Source organism: Cricetulus griseus, chromosome 2 (assembly GCF_003668045.3).
Source record: "Cricetulus griseus strain 17A/GY chromosome 2, alternate assembly CriGri-PICRH-1.0, whole genome shotgun sequence".
In the NCBI taxonomy this organism is placed as follows: Eukaryota; Metazoa; Chordata; class Mammalia; order Rodentia; family Cricetidae; genus Cricetulus; species Cricetulus griseus.
Window position 1 is genome coordinate 327,872,133 of NC_048595.1, and position 19,637 is coordinate 327,891,769.

General features: G+C 41.9%; 1 protein-coding gene across 1 annotated transcript in view; it reads left to right on the forward strand.

Moving 5' to 3' along the window:
• The window catches only part of Pde4d (phosphodiesterase 4D), a 1,264,694-nt gene that overhangs the window by 1,205,697 nt on the left and 39,360 nt on the right, over positions 1–19,637 (forward strand). Inside the window, exon 9 of the mRNA XM_027401493.2 lies at positions 10,146–10,258. Within this exon, the coding sequence (XP_027257294.1) occupies positions 10,146–10,258 (113 nt within the window). The remainder of the gene's footprint in view (positions 1–10,145; positions 10,259–19,637) is intronic.

Genomic DNA, 19,637 nt, shown 5'->3' on the forward strand with positions numbered 1-19,637 from the left:
GTGTATATGTGTGTATTTGTCTCTATGTATATGTGTGTATATATGTGTATTTGTGTGTGTTTGTGTATGTGTGTATATATGTTTGTGTATGTGTGGGTGCCCTTCACATGGCTTCCATTGCTGTAAATGGAATGACTGTCTCTATGATCTTACTTTCCCTTAGATGACTTACAATGAAAGAGGCTTCAATGCAAAATGGATATTTGTGAGATAGCAAAAGAAGAAAGCAGATCCAGATCCTGATTCTGAATATGTTTCTGGGGAAGGATTGATTAAAATAACTGCCTTCCCTTCCCCAGATAGACATTTTCCACCTGGAGTCCTTGGTGATTTCAGGGAGGTCAGTGAACACTTTTGGGATTAAAAAAAATACTGATTATATGAATTTATGCTAAGTTTTCTGGGGACATTTGCATCAAATTGTCAAAAGACTTATTAGGCAAGAAAAGAAAAGTAAAGAAGCACTCTGCCTTTTAAATTGTAGAGATATTAGAAAGTACATCTTTCATCACTGACCCCTCATCGTTGATGAGCAGCCATTTAAGATTGAGTGCCCGCCAAGTGAGAAGGGAAGATCCAAGATGAAAAGGGTGATATACACAGAGTATGAATAAAGGAATTTGGTGGTGAAAACAAATGCAGATACCACATGGTTCAGAACTATAACGGTAACAAAATTATTTTTAAGGCTAAAATGTCATGTATTAGGGACAGTATTATCAGAGCTTAGTCTATTAGAAAAGGAAAATCTAACCATGTATATGTGTGGAGGGAGTTTGAGGTAGAGAAAAATGGGGATATGATGGTGGGAATGGAACTGGGAAAACAGAATAATGACGTAGGGAAGAAGATAGTGATGAATTTTGTTGTATTGAAAGAAAAAAAAAGAAATTCAATTATGGCTATCAGAAAGTAAAAGTGACCATTATAGCTAAGTTGAGTGTGGATCTGTAGGATTTCCCACCACATCTTCAATCCCTGCTTTTGCTTAGACGCATAATTTTACTATATTTGACTGTTTCCTGCCAAAGTCTCTTACCTATGTATTATTTACTACATAGTTTCACCTTATACTGTCAAGATCATGCTATATGTGTATGGTAATCTCTGTCATTTAGATTTTAATAATCATGTTTAACTTCATCAGGGCACTGATTTGCTTGACTACACCTAAGTTCTGGAGCGTTTCTTCCTGAAACTCCTCAAACATACACACACACACACACACACACACACACACACACACACTCGAGAGAGAGAGAGAGAGACGAGAGAGAGAGAGAGAGAGAGAGAGAGAGAGAGAAAGGAATAGAAATAAAAATGAGTATATCTAGGGAGCCATGTTCATGTGGAAAAATATTCTTATTTGTTACAAAACCATTATACTTATTGATTATTCATACATAAATATCTTCTAAAATGCTATAAATATCAGGAACTATTGTTGACATGTTTTTTAAAAGCCTAGGTACAAGTGCAGAAAATCACAGAGACAAAAGCTAGCAAAATTGTGTCCAGGTTGAACAGCCAAAGTGTAGTTGTAGATGGGCTAGTTAATAAATCAGAATTTTGTAGAAGAAAATGCAGGCATGACCTGGCAGCCAGCTTACCTGACACACTGCGCTTTTAAGTCATGGCACGGCATGCTCCTGAGTATCCCCAGAATTCAGAACACTGAATGCTGAAGTAGGATGAGTAGCCAGGAACTGCCCTGCTGATGTGTCTACACTCCATGTCCCCTTTGTGTGTGTTTTCTGTGTAGAGACCCTGGTGGTATGAGTGCTCTCCTGCCTATGATTACTGAGTGCTGAGATTATAGGTGTATGCATTTATGTCTAGCTTTATTGTTACTTTATTTTGACAACTTCCTAGACAAAAACTTCCCCACTAACATTCTTTAATATCCTCTTTAATCTTCTGTTGCTGAAATATGAGCTGGTAATGCAAATTATCTTAGCCCAAATCTGTGGGTATATATATATATATATATATATTTGTCTTAATTCTAGCTATTAAACAAAATGCCTTCATTGGGGACTTTGAACATTTCTTTTTCACAGTTCTTAGGACAGAATGACTGGGATCAAGAAGGTGGGGCCCTCAGCTTCTGTGGAGGATCCCTTGTGAGTGTAGGCTGACAACTCCTCCTTTTTGATTCCTCAGACTGAAAAACAATGCCATGTTCAGTCTGCTTCAGTTAATCCCACATGTACAAGCTCTAACTTCCTAACCTTGGTACTTCCAGTTAGCAAGCTGTGATAACATCACTTCCGATTAGACTTCAACATACTGATGTAGGGAAATTCTGACCTTCAGTCCATAACAACATTCTTTTTCTTTACTCTTGGGACATACTTTCCCTAGTTCTGTACTTCTCTCCTGTCTCCAGTTCTGGTCTGATTTCCCTTATCCGTTCACCAGTCTCTGCATTACCTCATCATTTTTCACATCTTTTACTTTATGCAAAATTGGCTACATGGTGTCTTAGCTTGGAAGAACTGGAATGGAATCATCAGGAACAGCTGGAAACTCTTAGGATACTGTAAGGTCACCTGTCTGCCTCTGCCTTTGCACATTGGCTGGCTGCTTAAATCTCATCTGCTTCGTGTAGCTATCTGAAGAGCCCCATGTTCTCCAAATGACATTAGCACCAAATACCACCTTCTTTTGTTCAGCAAGTTAATTCTTCAGTTTGCTTTGGAGACTCAAGACTGATACCCTTCCTTTCAGAAAGTTGTTCCAGATCTCTTCAGGGCTGAACCAAGAATTACTTTTCCTGACCGTTGTCTCTGCCATTTGTGTTGCCTCCTTTCCCTTAACTGAACAGATTACACACATGCTGCATGCTGATTGCTTTAATTACTGGATTATGAGCACCTAGTAGTCCAAGCTTATCTCTTTGCCTTTGCTGTGCTCTGGACGGGACACAAAGCAGTGTCCCTTATAAGTTTATTAAGATGAAAAGAAGATCAACCTGACCAGCAGCATGTCAACCATGGGTAAGCAGGAATTTTTTTAAAAAAATATTTGTTTGTACAGGAATTTTTTTTAAATATTTGTTTATTTATTTATCCATGTTGTGCTAGTATGTGGCCATCTCCCTGGCCCTGTAAGCAGGAACTTTTGTGTACTTCATTTAGTGTTTAATCTTTTAGCCTTGCTTAGAAAATTGTTGAAAGAGTGAATGGGTTTCTCAAAAACAAAAATAACAAAATCCCACAAACACATGCTTAATCTTTCTAGTCTTGCTTGAGAGGAATCATTTTTATTTGTACCATAAAGTCAATGTTTAAAGAAGGCTATGCTTGTTGTTCAAATAGACAGTTAAAATGTGTGCAAATTCTGTACTGAATCTAGGAGCACAGTTGGCACATTTGTACAGAGGATAAATGTTTTTGGCATAGAAGGAAAAAATGGAGAAGGGGAGAGAGTACATTAAATAAACACTACAATATCACTTATGTTAGAATTCAGGCATCTGTACTGGCCTGCCCTTGAGGTTCTGATGGGATACGCCCTCAGCTGCAGCCACTATGAGCACCACCTGTGCTCATTCACTACATTCTCTTTTTTTAAAAAGGATCCTGCCCACCTCCCATCTTTCTTTCTCATTTTCTCTCTGTCTCTCTGACTCTCTCCCTCCCCCCTCTCTCTTTTTCTGCCTGCCTCTGCCCTTCTGCCTCTCTCTGTCTCTCTCTCCCTCTCTGCCTCTCTCTTCTGTCTGCTGCCCCTGTCCCCAGAGACCTGTTTTCCCTCTCCTCCCCCGCTTCCCATTCACTTTCTCCAGTTAAAACCCCTCCACCCAAGCTCTGTCATATGGCATATTTCTCTTGCACAATAGCACACTGCTTTTTTAAACCACAACAATTTAACTCATAGCCTCCTGTTGAAGCCAAAATAACCAACAACATTCTAGTTACTGCCTTCAGTCTCTAGGTGAAAAGAAAATACAGTTCCTCAAAATCAGTGAACGTAATAGAATGTGGAAACTTGTATTTCTTCAATATCCTTCAAGGAACAATATGGTTTATGACTGCATACATATCCATGGAGGGAGTCCCTAACCCAGATATCTGATCACACCTGGCTTCCACTCCAGTTCCTTAGAAGCTCACCCTTCTCACACTGAGTGTGAGAATCTCGCTGCTTTTTTCTCTGCATTGTCATCTCAGACAGACATTTGCACTTGGAACAACCTGGTGTCAAGTTCAGCACCTTCAATGAGTTAAAGCAATTCAGCATGTCCTGACTTCAATTACTTTCTTAAAGACAGGAGGAAAGGACATTTTATAGTATGCATTTACCTCGTAAGCCAAAATTCTCTCACACCCCCCACCCCGTCCCTTTCTTTCATCCTGTTTCACTCTTAACCTCCCCTTCCCTCAATCAGGTTATCTTTCCCTTTACTATATAGAAGACTCTAGTGTCCTCTTGAGTCACACTGGGCAAGACCTATTCATGTCTAACAAAGGGAGAACCATATGCCTCCATGGAGTTTGTTTTGTTTTTTTTGAGACAGGGTGTCACTGTGTGACCTTGACGGTCCTGGAACTCACTTTGTAAACCACAATGGCCTTGAACATACAGAGATCCACCTGCTTCTAATGCCCTAGCCCTAGAAGGTGTGTGCCATCCTGGCTGTTTCTACCAGGTGTATTAGATTAGAGTAACTACCGAGAATCTAACGTTGTTATTATGGTGATATAAATATTCCCAAAAGTAATATTTTCATTGACTGGTCTAACCTCCTACAACCTCATGTGTTGCACAACACTATCTCAATTAAAATAAGACGCCACATCACACAGTACCCTGAGTAACTCAGTAGCTCCTACTTCTGGAGATAGTTCAATATTCCTACCTGCTGATCCCTGAGATTTGCATAGCCAGTGTCTGCTGATATGTCAGATTTCTCAGAATTTTTTTTCTAGGCTCCTTTCCACTGAGCAAGGCTCCCTGTTCAAATCAGTTCATTTAAGGGTAGTCACACATCTCATGATCCAGAGGTCCAGGTGTTTGCTGCTTTTCTGTGTCTGAAATGCCCTTCCTATCTTCTTGCCTTCTCTTCTATGCATTAGTTACTTAACATATTGTGACCAAATACCTGACTGTACCACAGAGGCAACATATAGGAAGAGTCATTGTAGCTAAGGGAGGCATGATGAAGTTCATGAAGGCTGGAGCAAGTGGCTGGGACTCTCCTCATGTGTCATATCTCATGGAAAAAAAAGGGAGATGCCTTTTGCACTTTTTATTCAGTCTGGGGCCCTGAGTCATGGTCTAGTGTTATTCATACTCAGTAAGGATCCCAGCTCTTTATTTAATCCTGTCCATAGGAGTGCCTCATCATTGTCTTGGGTGGTCTTGGCAATCAGCATTAACCATCACATTCAGTTTCTTTCCTTAAGACTAAGCGCACCCCCCTTGTGTGCCATTATGACTTGAACAGCCCTCTTGTACTGTCTCACAGTCCATGAGTTTCCTTCCTTTTCCACTTCATGGAGCGCTAAAATTGTTTTCAGAGAAAGACTCTAGTCTTCCATTGGAAAAGGGATACACTCATACTCTCATTGTGTTTCTGCAGAGTCTAATAAAGCTCAATACTCATGGTGCCATATAAATGTTGAGTTACTGATCAGAGTAAAAATTAATAGAAGTCAATCCATTTGCAAAATTCTCCTAGAGCATTTGGCAACTTTAGGAAAAAAAAAAAAAAACAGCTAGTGGGAATATGAGGGGAAAGTCATAAAATTACACATACCTTCACTTGGAGTGGGTTTTTGAAGTACAAAATGAAAGTTTATATATTTTATATGATTTAAAAATACTTCAAAACAAGAACTTGATGCCAGAAATATCCTAGGAAATGAGGGCAGCTTGCCAACGGCACTCTGCCTCAACCTGTTACATATATACCCTGAAAGAGCATCCAGGGCCTTCATATATTTCCCATCAGATAAAATGCATAAGACAGAGGACAGGGTGTCAGCCAAAGTCAGAGCGAACCTGCACAGATCCTTTCCTGTAGCAGAGCTGAGGAATGATAGCCTTACATGTGAGGTAGAAGTCATTTTGTCAGTCTGCCCACTCCATACACCATCAGTTCTTCCCTTAGGAACAAAGGGCATTTAAGCGTGGATTTGGTGAGGAAAAATCTGAATATTTCACAAGAGCATGTTTGAGTGTTTTATCTTAGAAGCTGTATAATGTATTTGTTTTAATTAAAAAACAGTCCGAGTCAGCTGTGATGGGACTGTATAAATATTTAAATAGAGAGTAGCAAGCAAATGGTACCCAAAGTCTGCCTGTGGTCTTGTTTTGTTTTTTGACCTGTTCTGTAGCAGTGGGCCTCTCTAGGAATGACAGACTTAGACAGACCTCTAACCCCACAAGCACTGACAAAGAAACTGGCATTTGCCAAGTTTCGTGGCCCGTAGTGTGAATCTTTTTAACCTCACAGTAAGTTGTGGGTAAGAGTAATGGGCCCCCAACATTTCTCAAGAAAACAACTTCAGCCTGTAGCCAACTCCTGTGGCTCCGAGCTGACGCCGTTTTTCCCTTTCAAAGAGAAGCTGCTGCTTCAGCATCATCTCCTGGAGCCCTTGGCAAGATTTCAGGCCATGTGTCAGGGGAACCCTTGCGCACATTACTATGACGGAAGCCAAGTGCTGTCCCACAAGTATTGAGTATTACTTAAACTCCAGAGAGTTAAAGCAGACGCATGGGTATTGCACAGCTCAGAGGTGCCTTGAAGAACACCAACGCGCATGTCATTCTTCAGCCGCCCGTGACACAGCCCTTTCCCGGTCCATATGGAGTTTAGCCAACAGTGTTTGGTGGAATGTTTTCTTTCGTTAACTCCCCAGGTTAAGCAAGATTTGAACAGTTAAATAGAGTTTTCATATATTTTTTAAGGAGGGACACAGCATATATGACTCCCTAGGGGGCGTTTTATTAATGAATGCAGTGTGTGTTTTTGGGAAAGGCCAACATTAAACTGGCTCACTGTTTTTGTCCAGCTAGCTGCAGATGACATTTAGGTGTGTTTGGTGTGGTGACTCAATTTCCTGTATGATAGCTGGCAACTCCACTTCGAACCCCCCTCGACCCCTAGGGTGTTAAGGTTAGTTACTTGATGTCTTAGCACAGTTGGGGTTAAATTTCCTGAAAGCCAAGACTTAACAGTGACCCTGGAAAACCGGAGCTGGTCATGTTGCCTCAGTCTGAAGGAAGGAATTCTAAGCTCAACAGGTTACCCCAGCAATGGCTTTATAAAATAAATGTGTTTATTCTATTGTATATAAATTGAATGTAAATATTCTCTCACCAATATGTACAAATTTAGGGGTAATTTCCTCCTCTAAATATATATATAGCACGTGGAAGATTTTGGAACTTATGTATGTGATCTTGCTTGATTTCTTAAAGTCAAAATGGCTAAGCCATGATTTGAATATGAAATGGGTCTTCTGAAATCAATTACCATTCCCTCTCAGGCAAACCCTGCATCTAAGTGTGTGATGTCTTACAGCATTAACTTGAGACTTTCCCAAATTACTGTTCCACATTAAAAAATAAAAACTGAAATATAATACACAGAGCCATATCCTGCTAGGTCCAAGGTCTAAATTCTACTTCTGGTTTCAGAAAACTTTGATGAAAATAGGAAAAGTGGGGCCAGGGAGTACATGCCACATACTGGGAGATTCCTTGTAACTCAGGCTTTCAGAGAATTGGGTGGCAGGAAGCAGGAACATAGAACATCAGGCTTTAGAGATATGTAGAGGGTGCCTGGTTTTGGATAACTGGAAGGATGGCAGCGATGGATTCCATACAATAGTTATGCCCTCTGACTGAACTGGATATATAAACTAAGGACAACTCATGGCTACCAATTATTTTCCTCCTACAATTTTCTGTGCTCCTATTTTACATAGTAGAGGAAGGAAAATAGTAACAGTGAAACTGTACAGTAAATGGACTTCCCTAGTGTCCAGACAATGTTCTACTTATATATGGAATGGATTCAGTATATTTAAATGTTGAGTTATTGGCTCAGATATTTAGGTTATGGGACAGCAAAGGACTTTCTATGTTTTGTATCCTTTTTATACCAGGCATGTAATATTTCACAGTTTTACAATCAGGGGAACACTAAACTGATAAAATATTTAATGGTTACCTTGTAAATTATCTTTAAAATTGTTTCCTTTGTAAAGGAAAAAAGTACCAGCCTTAAATTTCAATTCACCTGGCAAGGTTTAGGCAGTTGTTGACCTAAGATTCATTTACAGAGATTCGAGTGCACACACCCACATACACACACAGAGGCACATTTTAATTCATAGCACATAAAATGACAAGCATAAAGTCTTGGGTAAGGAAAAACCAAGTAGCAAGCCTACCACACTCTGGAAGATGATTGAAACATAAATTTAAGGAAATCCCAGAATCCTGAGATTCAGCCCATGAATTCTTGGCTGTCTCAGATAATTAGAGGAGTCTACACCCGGACAAATATCTTTACCCCACAGTACTGTCTATTGGAAGATGAAGAGGAGGACCCTCTCCTTTCTGCTGACAGTCTTGTAGGATAGACCCTTGGGGTTTCAACTTTCCTCTTTCTGAAATAATATTGCTGGTCAGTTTTGGAACTGTTCAGTTTAGGAAAAGTGCCCAAGGTCCTTCGGTCAACTTTTATCAACAGAACCCATTGCCCCACAGTGCTGCTGATGCTTATTTTGTCTATGATGGGTCGAAACAGACTTCCAGACTTTCTATCTTGTACCCAAATCCAGGTGTTCTTGTGCATTCTGCAGAGACACCAAGGCAAGACATATGTAAATCTTACCCTGTGGTTAGTTCACATTGCTGTTCCTTTAAGGTATCTCTTAGGTGATTCTGAACGTGAAAGTAGCCTGTTGTCAAGTTCAGAGGCACTCTGACCCCACAACACTATGGTTTGTCTGTTTACATCCACACTAAATGTTAAGGGGCTGAATGGGTATTGGCAATCTGCCATTAACAGAAACTTATTTTATTCCCATAATCCTGTCCCTTGTAGTGAGTAAATCCTAAATCCGGGGAAACTCCCAAACCTCAACCTGCAGGAAGGGTAGTGTCTGTCCTAAGTCACCTTGCTTTTGCCCAGGACGCCCAGGCCTGGCAGGCTGCACTGGGACAGTGGGCCCAGGGACTCCGCTTTGCGCCTGGGGTCCCCGCAAGGCAGGTGCGCGCTCAGTTGGTCGCACACGCCTGCGCGCTGGGGGCCAGCCAAGCCCGCCTGAGCCCCGCGGGGACCCCGGGTGGCGGGCGACGGACGCTCCACGCCGGGTTTTCCTCCGCCCTGGTGCAGACCAGCCCCACAGAAGCGCCGCACACACGCGCGAGCACGGCCGCGCCTCCCTCCTGGCTGCGCTTCAAAGCAGCAGTGCCGGCTGCCTCGGGGCGATGCCACGGCGAGGTGGTGGCAGGGCGGGTGACACGGGCAGCCTATTGCAATTCGGAATCCTTTCGTAAGGAGTCGTGGGGGGTTAGGGGGAGCCAGACAGCGCCGCGGGGCCGCGAGGGGCGCGAGGGGGAGTGTTCCCGGAAAGCCAGCATGGAGCGGCGCTGCGCCCGCCCGCCCGCGGACTTGAGCGACAAAACAGGAAACGGCGGCCGCGGCTGATTCATTCGCTTCTCGCGCGGGGCTCGGCGGGAGGCGGCGTGGAGCCGCGGCTACGGGACGCGGACACCCGTGGACCGCTGACCCGTCTGCCGGGTGTCCCCCATCCCTCCCCCGCCTGCCCGAGCGCGCCACCCCGGGGCAGCATCCGAGTGAGCGCAAGGATCCCCGAGCTTGCGCTGTTGAGAATTCGCCCGAGTGACCGTGCCAAAGTTGGCCTGCAGCACTTTGCGCCCCTCCCTGGAGGCCAACCCGCGACGTCAAGCTGGAGCATCCTGGCCAGCCTGAGCCCGGCCCCGCCAGTCCAACCTCAGCCCCCTGCACGTCGCCGGGCCGGGCAATATGAAGGAGCAGCCCTCATGTGCGGGCACCGGGCATCCGAGCATGGCGGGGTATGGCAGGATGGCCCCCTTTGAACTCGCTGGTGGCCCCGTGAAGCGCTTGAGAACTGAGTCCCCCTTTCCCTGTCTCTTCGCAGAGGAGGCCTACCAGAAACTGGCCAGCGAGACCCTGGAGGAGCTGGACTGGTGTCTGGACCAGCTAGAGACCCTGCAGACCAGGCACTCTGTCAGTGAGATGGCCTCCAACAAGGTAAGCCCCTGCTCTGGTTCGGGTGTCAGTGAAGCTGCTAGACTGCTGATTCCCACACTGGGGAACCACCGGTCCCTGTGGCCTGGGGAAATACAGAGAGAAATTTGTCATGCTTACTGCGTGTTAGCTGTTCTGCTCCTTCGGAGGGAGGTACCTGTTTGTATACTTCCCTGTAGGTAGATTAAACATTTTACAACAGCAACTTTGACTTAGTTCTAGCATCCCTAGGACGAAGGGTTCTTAGAGTGACACTTTGCCCTTGCAGCAGAAATTCAGTAGGGTCTGGTGGCGTTGTATATTATCACAGGGACTGCTTAAGATTCCTAGTTGGAAATAAAGAGTTGCAGGACTCTGTGAAGTCACTTAGGATGCCACCACGGACCTCGCTCACACCCAGGAGAGTTCACTGAACTTGCAACCTGCACCTCCATTTCTCTGGTTCTCGGGTTGCCTTGTAAGGATCGGGCCTTTAAATATTCTCTTCCGGGGATACATTCACAGAGGATATTAACAAAGTTAGAAGGGTCGTTATGCTGCCTTTATCTCCTTTGGTCTTGGAGACCAAATCCAGGTTTCTGAGGTCATTTAGTTACCACTAGGCTTCAGCTGGGGGTTTGTGCCTTATGTGTCAAGGTGATGCTGGTCTTGGCAGCTAATGGAGTTTGGGGGCCTGAGAAGTAACCTTCAGCAGCAGGCAGGCTTAAAGTAGCCTAGGAGGAGGTAAGGTAGAGTACTTTAAGAGTTGCATTCAAAACAACAGCACGATTGTGTGCTTTATGTCTTCGGTTATGCAAAGAAATAATTGAGATTATGTGGTTTTAAATGAGGGGCTGGCATAAGGAAGGGACCAAGGGAGGTACCTGATGCAAAGGCCTGAAAGAGTCAGTCAATAAGGACATGTGGCAGTTAGAAATAGTTGTCTCTTTAAGCTATTTCTGTAGTTTTGGACACCTATTTACAAGGTCAGGAGGGTTATGACATTTTCCCAGTTGTATTTGGTCCTTTAGTCAATGATGCTTTCTTTTTGTTCTGCTAGCTCAGTGTGTTTCTTTCCCACCTGCTTTATTTGTCATGCAGATTTTATACAAATACCATAGCTTATCAGCCAGTCCCTGGATTGGTGTATCTGTGACCCAGTTCATAGAGATAGCATTGTTGTTGAAGTGAAAATTGGACTTACACTAAAGGGGCTCCCTGGCAAAGCATTAACGTACCTACTAACCACCCTGACCTACTGGTATGCACCATGTTGACAATCAAGTCTGCATTATTGATTTTTGTTTGTTTGCTTTTGTCTTCTGGGCCTCATTTCTAAATTTGGCTCTTCATTGGAGTTTCATTGGAGTGACCAGTTCTGCTTTCTTAGTGGGACCATAGCTCCCTGTAGCAGCAGAACTGAGTGCCATTGTTCTCATTTGACTAACAAATTCTTTATAAAATACTAATCATTTTCTTTTTACAACTTGCTTTATGAAGCAGAAGACATGTGCTGAATCCGAACAATGTCATAAATGCTGAGAGGGCTGTTCTCAGTGGGCTTGAGTTCTCACTTCTCTTGTACGGATGGAGCAAGAAGCAAATGAAATTCTGAAAACCCCTTGCCAGATGCATGCATTGGCCCACATTTTTAATGTAATTTGACAATACTTTCCATGCACCCAAGCAGCCACTTTCCTTAAAATCCATGCTCTTAATGTTGAACCCTGCGTTTGAGTTGAATAATTGATGTGAGATTGAACAATATCATGACTTAAACTGTGAAGTGGCTTATGTCTACATTTGAAGCTGAAAACTTTACATCATAGTTATGGCTCAAAATCATACCTTTATTTTTACAGGCATCAAATGAGACAGGGCTTTGCTTTCCTTAAATCTCTGTTGCAAAAGGTTGTCGAACCTTGTATTAATGGCTACAGGATGTATGGGAGGTGGGTTTAGCTGACTGAAGTGAGATATATGTAAAATGAGAAATACTTTTCAAAATACTTTTCAAAGCGCATTCAGCTATGCTTCTGCCTCAAGGTTGAAAGATTATTAACATGACACATTTTATACTTATGTTGGCTCAGTTAGCCATTGCTTGAATTTTTAGTGTGGAAGCTATTCATTTCTTTGTAAATTCATTCATTTCTAAACTAGTGTTCCACTGGCATGGTCTTCCAGAGATGAGAAAGTTAGCCTAAAGAAAAAAGTCCCTGGTAAAGTCACCCTTATGCTTAATAAATAAGGGCGGGAGTAAGCCACTTCTACTGAGCAATCAAGTGGGTTGGATCAACTGGTGAACTGAGGGCTGACTGACATCCTGCCTTCAATTTGGACTGGCAATATGAACAGCTTCCTTGAGACATTGCTAATCAGAGTGTATCAGTCCGATAAGTTACTTTTTGTTTAGTAAATGTATTGCCCTATATTCAGTCAGTGTATTAGGCTTATCCTCCTTTGCTTTAAAGGATCAAGACAGTTTTCTCCTCTGTGGAAGTTAAAAAAACCCAATAATTTACTAATAACAAGTCAAGATTTTTAAACTGATAATAGACATGTCTTATTATGGAGGAAATTTGAGAGTTAGAAAGTGGGAAGCCAGGTCCTCAAGCCTGCTAACAAATAGTTCATATATTCAATAAAAGAAATTTGAACTAATGAGTAGTTTTAAAGTGATGTCTAAGACAACTAGCTATATTTTCTGTATTGCTGTCACAGTGTACATAGGCTGCTGGTTGATGGTATGGGGACAGGAATAGGGTTGATGTTTTGGCCAAGGCCAGGGCTGGCTGTAACACATGTGGATGCTTGTGCTGGGGGTGGGGGTAAGAGATTCCAGATGGCGTTTAATTTGAGTGATTAAATCTATGGCATTTACCCTCATAAGCACACTAATCTGCTGAAGATTTGTACAGATTGCCCCCAGAGCCTCACTGCTACAATTGAGGGCAATTTTAGTGAGGCCTCAGAGCTTTGGAGATGGACAGACCTGGAAGTTCAGTCAGAGTTTTGTTCTTTGCTGGCTGAGTTCTTTAAAAAAATAAAAAATAAGAAAGAAAGAAAGAAAGAAAGAAAGAAAGAAAGAAAGAAAGAAAGGAAGGAAGGAAGGAAGGAGAGAGAAAAGAAAAGAAAAAAGAAAAAAGAAAAAGGTCAACTTTTTTTAAGCTTCAATTTCCATAGCAGAATCTGGACATGATAATAATTATTTTGAAAGGTCAATATAAGAGTTGTAGGTCAGATTTTCTTGAGTTCCTATTTGTCTGAAATGTTTGCTTTTGTCAGTTTACTACCCAAGAACAATTTCTTTTTGGGTAGGCATTTTACAAGCCATAGATTTGTGTAGTTCATAGATAACTGTCTTTATCGCCCATAAATAACTAGACCATTTTGAATTTCCGAGCAGACGTCCAGACTTTTCCTAAGTTCATATTTAGAATTCCAGACAGAATGAGGTACTTTGTTGTTCTACTGTAACTGAAAATATAGGCCTTGTTAGTCTTCAGGACATATATAATATTGTGAGGTTTGGGCCACTTGCTGTCCTTCTATATAGATTTTGCAAAGCTAAAATACTTTCAAATGCAGAATATTTTCGTCATGTTTCTGATCACCCCCACCCACTTAAAGAGGTAAATTGAGGGTAAGAGAGTGTTCGTAGGAGAGCTGGACGGGAGTCAGGTCCTCCCTCTGCTGTGAAACCCTGTGACACTCCTTTTGTGACCTAATAATACACATTTACTAAGTCTTCCATGTAAGTTCAGTGATATTTGTAGGAGATGATTGAAACCTCCCTAGAAGCTCTCAACCTAAAATTTTTATTTGTTTCTGCTCTCAATTTTTTTTTTTTTGGGGGGTGGGCTTTTCGGCAGCCCAGCATTGCTGGAAACCACAGGACTTCAAACTGCAGTTCCATCTTGAAATTGGGTCCGAGCATCCTTTGAGGAAACTTAAGGTTTTTCTCTGGTTCATTTCAGAGGCACTCATGCCAGCTCTGTGCACACGGTTAAGACCTCTTCGTGCATCTTAGTTTGTCTGTTTGGTCCATTTCTCATCTGTTTTCTGCTTTGTGTATAAATAAAGCTGCTCTTCTGGAGCGATTTTTCTCGGAGATCTTCCGACTGGTTCCCCCTGCTGCCGTATGTGTGCATAGCACAGGCTAGCACTTCTGTGGCTGCTGATAACGGTTTTCTTCCGGCCGGGAGATTGCAGGAAGGAAGATGGGATGTTCATAGCTGTGGCTGAGTATTAAGATATCGCGACCCTGCACAAGTATAAGATAACTCATTTAATTCTACTAACAAGGAAGCTAAGTTGGTTAGTTTAAAGGGCATTTTAATTTATGGAGTAAATTAAATAGGGACAGTTTTAAATTTGTAAACATTAAAACATAGAAAAGAGGATTGCTAAGAGTCCATGTGTGTGTCTAAATAAATATATGAATTTTAAGAGAAAAGCTCTTCTATAGCTATAGAAACTCAGAATTTGACTTCTCGGTGTTTTGAATTTGGTGTCTTATTTTCCCAACTAATCAATAAAGGGAAGGCATCTTTGTAGTTTGCATCTAGACCCTCACAGCGAGTATAAAAGATTTTGATTCCTTGTTTATATCACCACAATCAGAAAAAAACACTCCCTTGCTTTTAAGTAATAATAGGAAAGAAACACTTATTTAAAATGTTGTAAGTTTATGCACGTGTGTGTGTTTATGTCCGTACACGTGAGCGCACTCATTTGGAGATGAGAGGACAAGTTGCAGGGATTTTTCTCCTGCCATCATGGGAATCAGACTCAGGTGAGCAGGTCTGGTTTCCAGCATCTTTACTTACTTAATGGTCTCACTTGCCTGGAGACATTTCAGGGAAGATTTTCACTTTGTTGACTAGTGAGGTCTTTGATTTTTAACTTAGCAAGACACTAAGGACCAAAGAGGGGTGGAGGAGCCTACATTATCTTCAGTTCAGTTCCGCATCAGCATTTGGCATTGGGGAACTTATGTTTATGTTTCAGTAAACTAATCATTACTAGAAGAATGCTTCCAGTTCTTACCTGTCAATTTGATTTACAGGAAAATGGTAGCGTCTGTGGCAGAGTATTAGGAACTATCCTCCCCCTTTAAAAAAATTGTAAGACTTGGCTGACATAAAACAGTTACAGGTGGAGTCGACGGTTTCTAATTATTTCCTGAAATAACAAGGCTGGTAGACTGGTAGGAGCACCTGATGCCTCTCTGACATGTTCATATTAAATAATTGGAATGCAGTTTCTTCACTAACAGTTGGTGGATGAGCCTCAATATATTCTTAAAGATCAGGCATCTCTGCGGTGTCCACTAGGACATTAGTTAAATTGGACGTAGCAGCTGACGTAATAATGGGTTTGTGATCTTGTACTGTGGAAAATACCAAGCAGGGTTTTTTTTTGTTATTGTTTAGGATTCTTGGCTTTTAAAAATGTTTTGCTGAACTTTCTATGTAAGGAAGTTGAGTGACATTTACTCCTTGGCCCAGAGCATGCACTGTTAGTGCTTACAGCAGCTCTGCAGAGTGGAAAGAACATGGATGTTTGTCGTAAGGCAAACTTGGTTTCAAATTCCAGAGCTACTGTTTCCTACCTAATAATTTGGGCAGCAGGCCTTGCCTTCCAGAAGCTCAGTGTCTTCGTTTGTAAACATGAGTAGCATCAAGAAGAGAAATAAGATTGAAATGCTGGGCTAGGGATGTAGGTCACTTGGTAGATCGCCTGCCTAGTATTCATGCAGCCCTGGGTTCAGTCCCGTGTACTGCATAAATAGAGCTACATGGTATATGCCGGTGATCCTAGTATTCAGGAAGTGGACAGAAGGAGCAGTAGTTCAAGGTCATCCGCCACTACATAGAGAGGTCAAACCCAACCTGTAGTATAGGAGACAGCAGGGGGATGGTGTAGGGAAAGAAGGGAGATGCAGGGGGGAAGGTAGGGGGAGGAAGAGAGGAGAAAGAACATAAGCTACAATGTACACAAACTCCAGCATAGTGCAGAGCACACACTGGGTGCACCACAAAGTGTATGTACCTGAAAAGGTGAGTTTATGAGGATCCAGTATTGTATTCTTTTATTATGATTGATGTGTGACAAAAGGAAAAAACTTGCACCGAAGGTTCACACATTTTGCTCACTTTGAATGCCTGGTGAGTGCTGTCATCTAACAGCAACAAAAACAATGTAGCAGCTCTGTTGCTATTAGAAGGACATGGTTTTAAACTGTAACTTTCTTTTGCTACCAATGAGATTTCTCTACTAGAGGATATAACCGCACACTCCTGCAGGAGAGTTTCTCTACCTTAGCTGCCCACGGCTCAGACACTGTGGTCCATGGATTAGTCTGGGCTGGATCTAGCCTTTTGCTAGTATAAATTGGACCACTTTCCCTCTGCTTCAGCTTCCTGGTCTTCCATACCTGCTGCATGATTTCATGAATTGTGTGGACAGTCAGGAACACCATACTGAGTGCATTAGGTCATTCATTTCCAATGATAAAAGAACATTATTAGTCTTTTATTTTGTGGGTGGTAGGCTAGGGAGGAGTCTGCTGCCATCCTGATTCCTATCCCTCTGATGTATGTCTGGTGGCTTGGTGATGCTGTATAGTCCCTTGGAATTAAGTTTCCTTTTCTCTTCTCTTGCCCCATGACCATTACAAAACTACAAAGCCAGGCTGTGTTTTGTGTGTTTTTCCAATACTGTGTTCAGGGAATTCACCTTCATTTTTTTCTGGAATTTTACAAATATACCCCAAGAAACTGACATGGGTTGTTTGTTGTTGTTGTTTTAGGAATGTCTAAAATTCTGAGCTTCTTCTGACACAAATGCAGAAAGCAGTAGCAAAGAATAGTCTATCCACTTTTCCCTATGAATAAATGTATCTCTTACTCTTCTGAATGATATTGACAGTAACCTAGGCACACCACCTCTTGTTACTATTGTAATGTACAAAAAGTATGTTCAGAACATAGCCTTCCATTCTACCTTATAATATCTCAGCCATCTGGTATACCACAAACATTTCTTTGCTTCTTCGGCCAAGAGGAAGAAGCACCCATACTCCAGTATCCATACTCCAGTATCATGAGCACTTCCAGCACAGATGTTCTGATTTCTGATACCACATTAAAATAAGAGGATTTAGGACTCCTTAGAGAAATAGCTGTTTCTAGAGAATCTGGCAGAGAATATACAAGAAGAGCCTGGAGCATCTTGTGATGCCAGAAAGTAAGGACGTGATCACATGCACAGACCTCCCCTGATGAGGACATACCAGCCTGATGCAAGAGTACACCGAAAGAACACCCAGTGGCCTGGGATGGAACAATTTGAGCAAGAAAATGTGATATTAGGTTATGACCCAAATTATAAAACAAATACACAACCCATATTGATAAAAAACAAAGCAAGCAAACAAACAAAAAACCAAGAACAACAAAACTAGCTAAACAAATGATGGGGTAGAAAGCATAGACCAACTTCCTGTGAAGGGGCACTCCAAATCACTTCTGTAGGAACTCTACCAACAAGAAGGGAGAGCTTAAGTCCCCAGCCCTGAAATATGGGCTCTGTACATATTTCCTTCCTTTCACATGGTGCAGTATGAATTGGGGATGTGGGGGTGGGGGCTTACCTCTGCAGTGAGAGTACTAACAAACACTGCCTCAGCCAGGTTATCAAGGTCAACACTGGCAGCTGTAAGCTCTACTGAGCATCTATCCTTGATATGATCTGATAAAAATGGCACTTTGCAGCTATTATTTTCATACTCAGAACATAACCCCAGTCTAATTACAGGAATAAGATAACAGGCACATTACAGTTAGTGACATTCTGCAAAATACCAGGTCAGAATTCCTTGGAACTGTTTAAGAGTGTCACAAACAAGGAAAATGTAGGAAACTCACAAGCAAGAGGAGCCATGGTGAGGTGATGTGACATGGTGTCCTGGGTGGGCTCCTGGACAGAAAGGGCCATGACCTGTAAGCTAGGGAAGCCCCAGTAGAGAGCACAATTTAAATAACTGCAACAGTATTGGCTCAGTAATTGTGACTGGTGTGAAATGTTAGTAATAAGAGAAATTGAGTGTGGAGGATATAGGAATTCTATGCTTTGTAAGTTTTTCTCTCAGTAAACTTGTTCTAAAACATGTTTTAAAACCTTTAGCCAGCCTCTTAGGCATATCTAAAATTCTACCTCTTCTATGAACTCTTTTGTCTTCCAGGCCTCCCTCTCTAGCCTCTGCCTCTCCTAATTGGATATAAAGTCCTTTTCTGACTTTTGAAAAGGCTTTTCTTGTATGATCTTCTCTTAGCATAGTTTATCATTTTATTTTGGTGATAAGGCATCTTATAGTGTTTTTCTTCAATACTCAGTGTCAGTGTACCCTTGTGTAGGTGGTCACATAAAGTAATACTTAGCATGTGATATTGGCTATGGCAAATGTCATTTCTCATTTTGGATTGGAGATTTGAGAGTCTGAGGATTGAAATTCCTGCTTTTACAACTGTGGTTTTCTTTTGTGATTTGAATGCTGACCTAGCTCATTCTAGTAGGAACCTCTGTCCTGATGATAGATACTGGCTTTTCAGTAAAAGCAAACCACACAACACAATTAAACACAACTCTGCATATTCTAGATTAATCTAACCTTAGTAAAATGAAAATTTTAATTATGCATTGGTAAAACCATATAGGTCATATAAGTGGCTTCCCTTTGTTTTCTTCTATGACTATTTTATAAGTAGCATTGTCATTATCGGTTTATTACAACTGAAAGGGATGAATTTGAATATTTTCCTGCTAACCTGTGAAAACATGATGTGTGTTTTGGACCTTGTCTGTTGATGGCATTCTGTGACGTTTTGCCCAGTGTGTGCTTTAGGTCTTACCTACCTCTCTGTCCTGCTGCACAGTAATCCCTCTAGTGGTACCCCTAGTTCTTATTGCTGGCAACAGTGCGCTGTGAAGATGTAGGCATCATGACAGGAAGCACTTTGGCCTGTCACGAAAAGATCTGGAATATATAGAAAGCACAGTTGTGTTGGAGATGTATCCATAAAAACTAGGTAAAGATGCAGCTGCCATATTGGAATACATTCAGGCCAATGGATATGCACCTTCTCATTTTCAGGAAGTGGGCTGGCACTCTCAAGGCCACTATGTCTGTTTGCAGCAGTGTTCTGGCTGCTTTGCTTTAGCTTTAAAGATGAAAAATACATCATAAACAAGTTTGCCTCAAAATATTTTGACAGGTGTATCAAAGTAGTTCTCTTCTGTTAATTTATTTTTTAATTTTACCTGATCATTCATGTGATTACAGAAAAGCAGATACTTTCCCACAGTGAAAAAAACTGCAAAGAGGAAAACATATTTG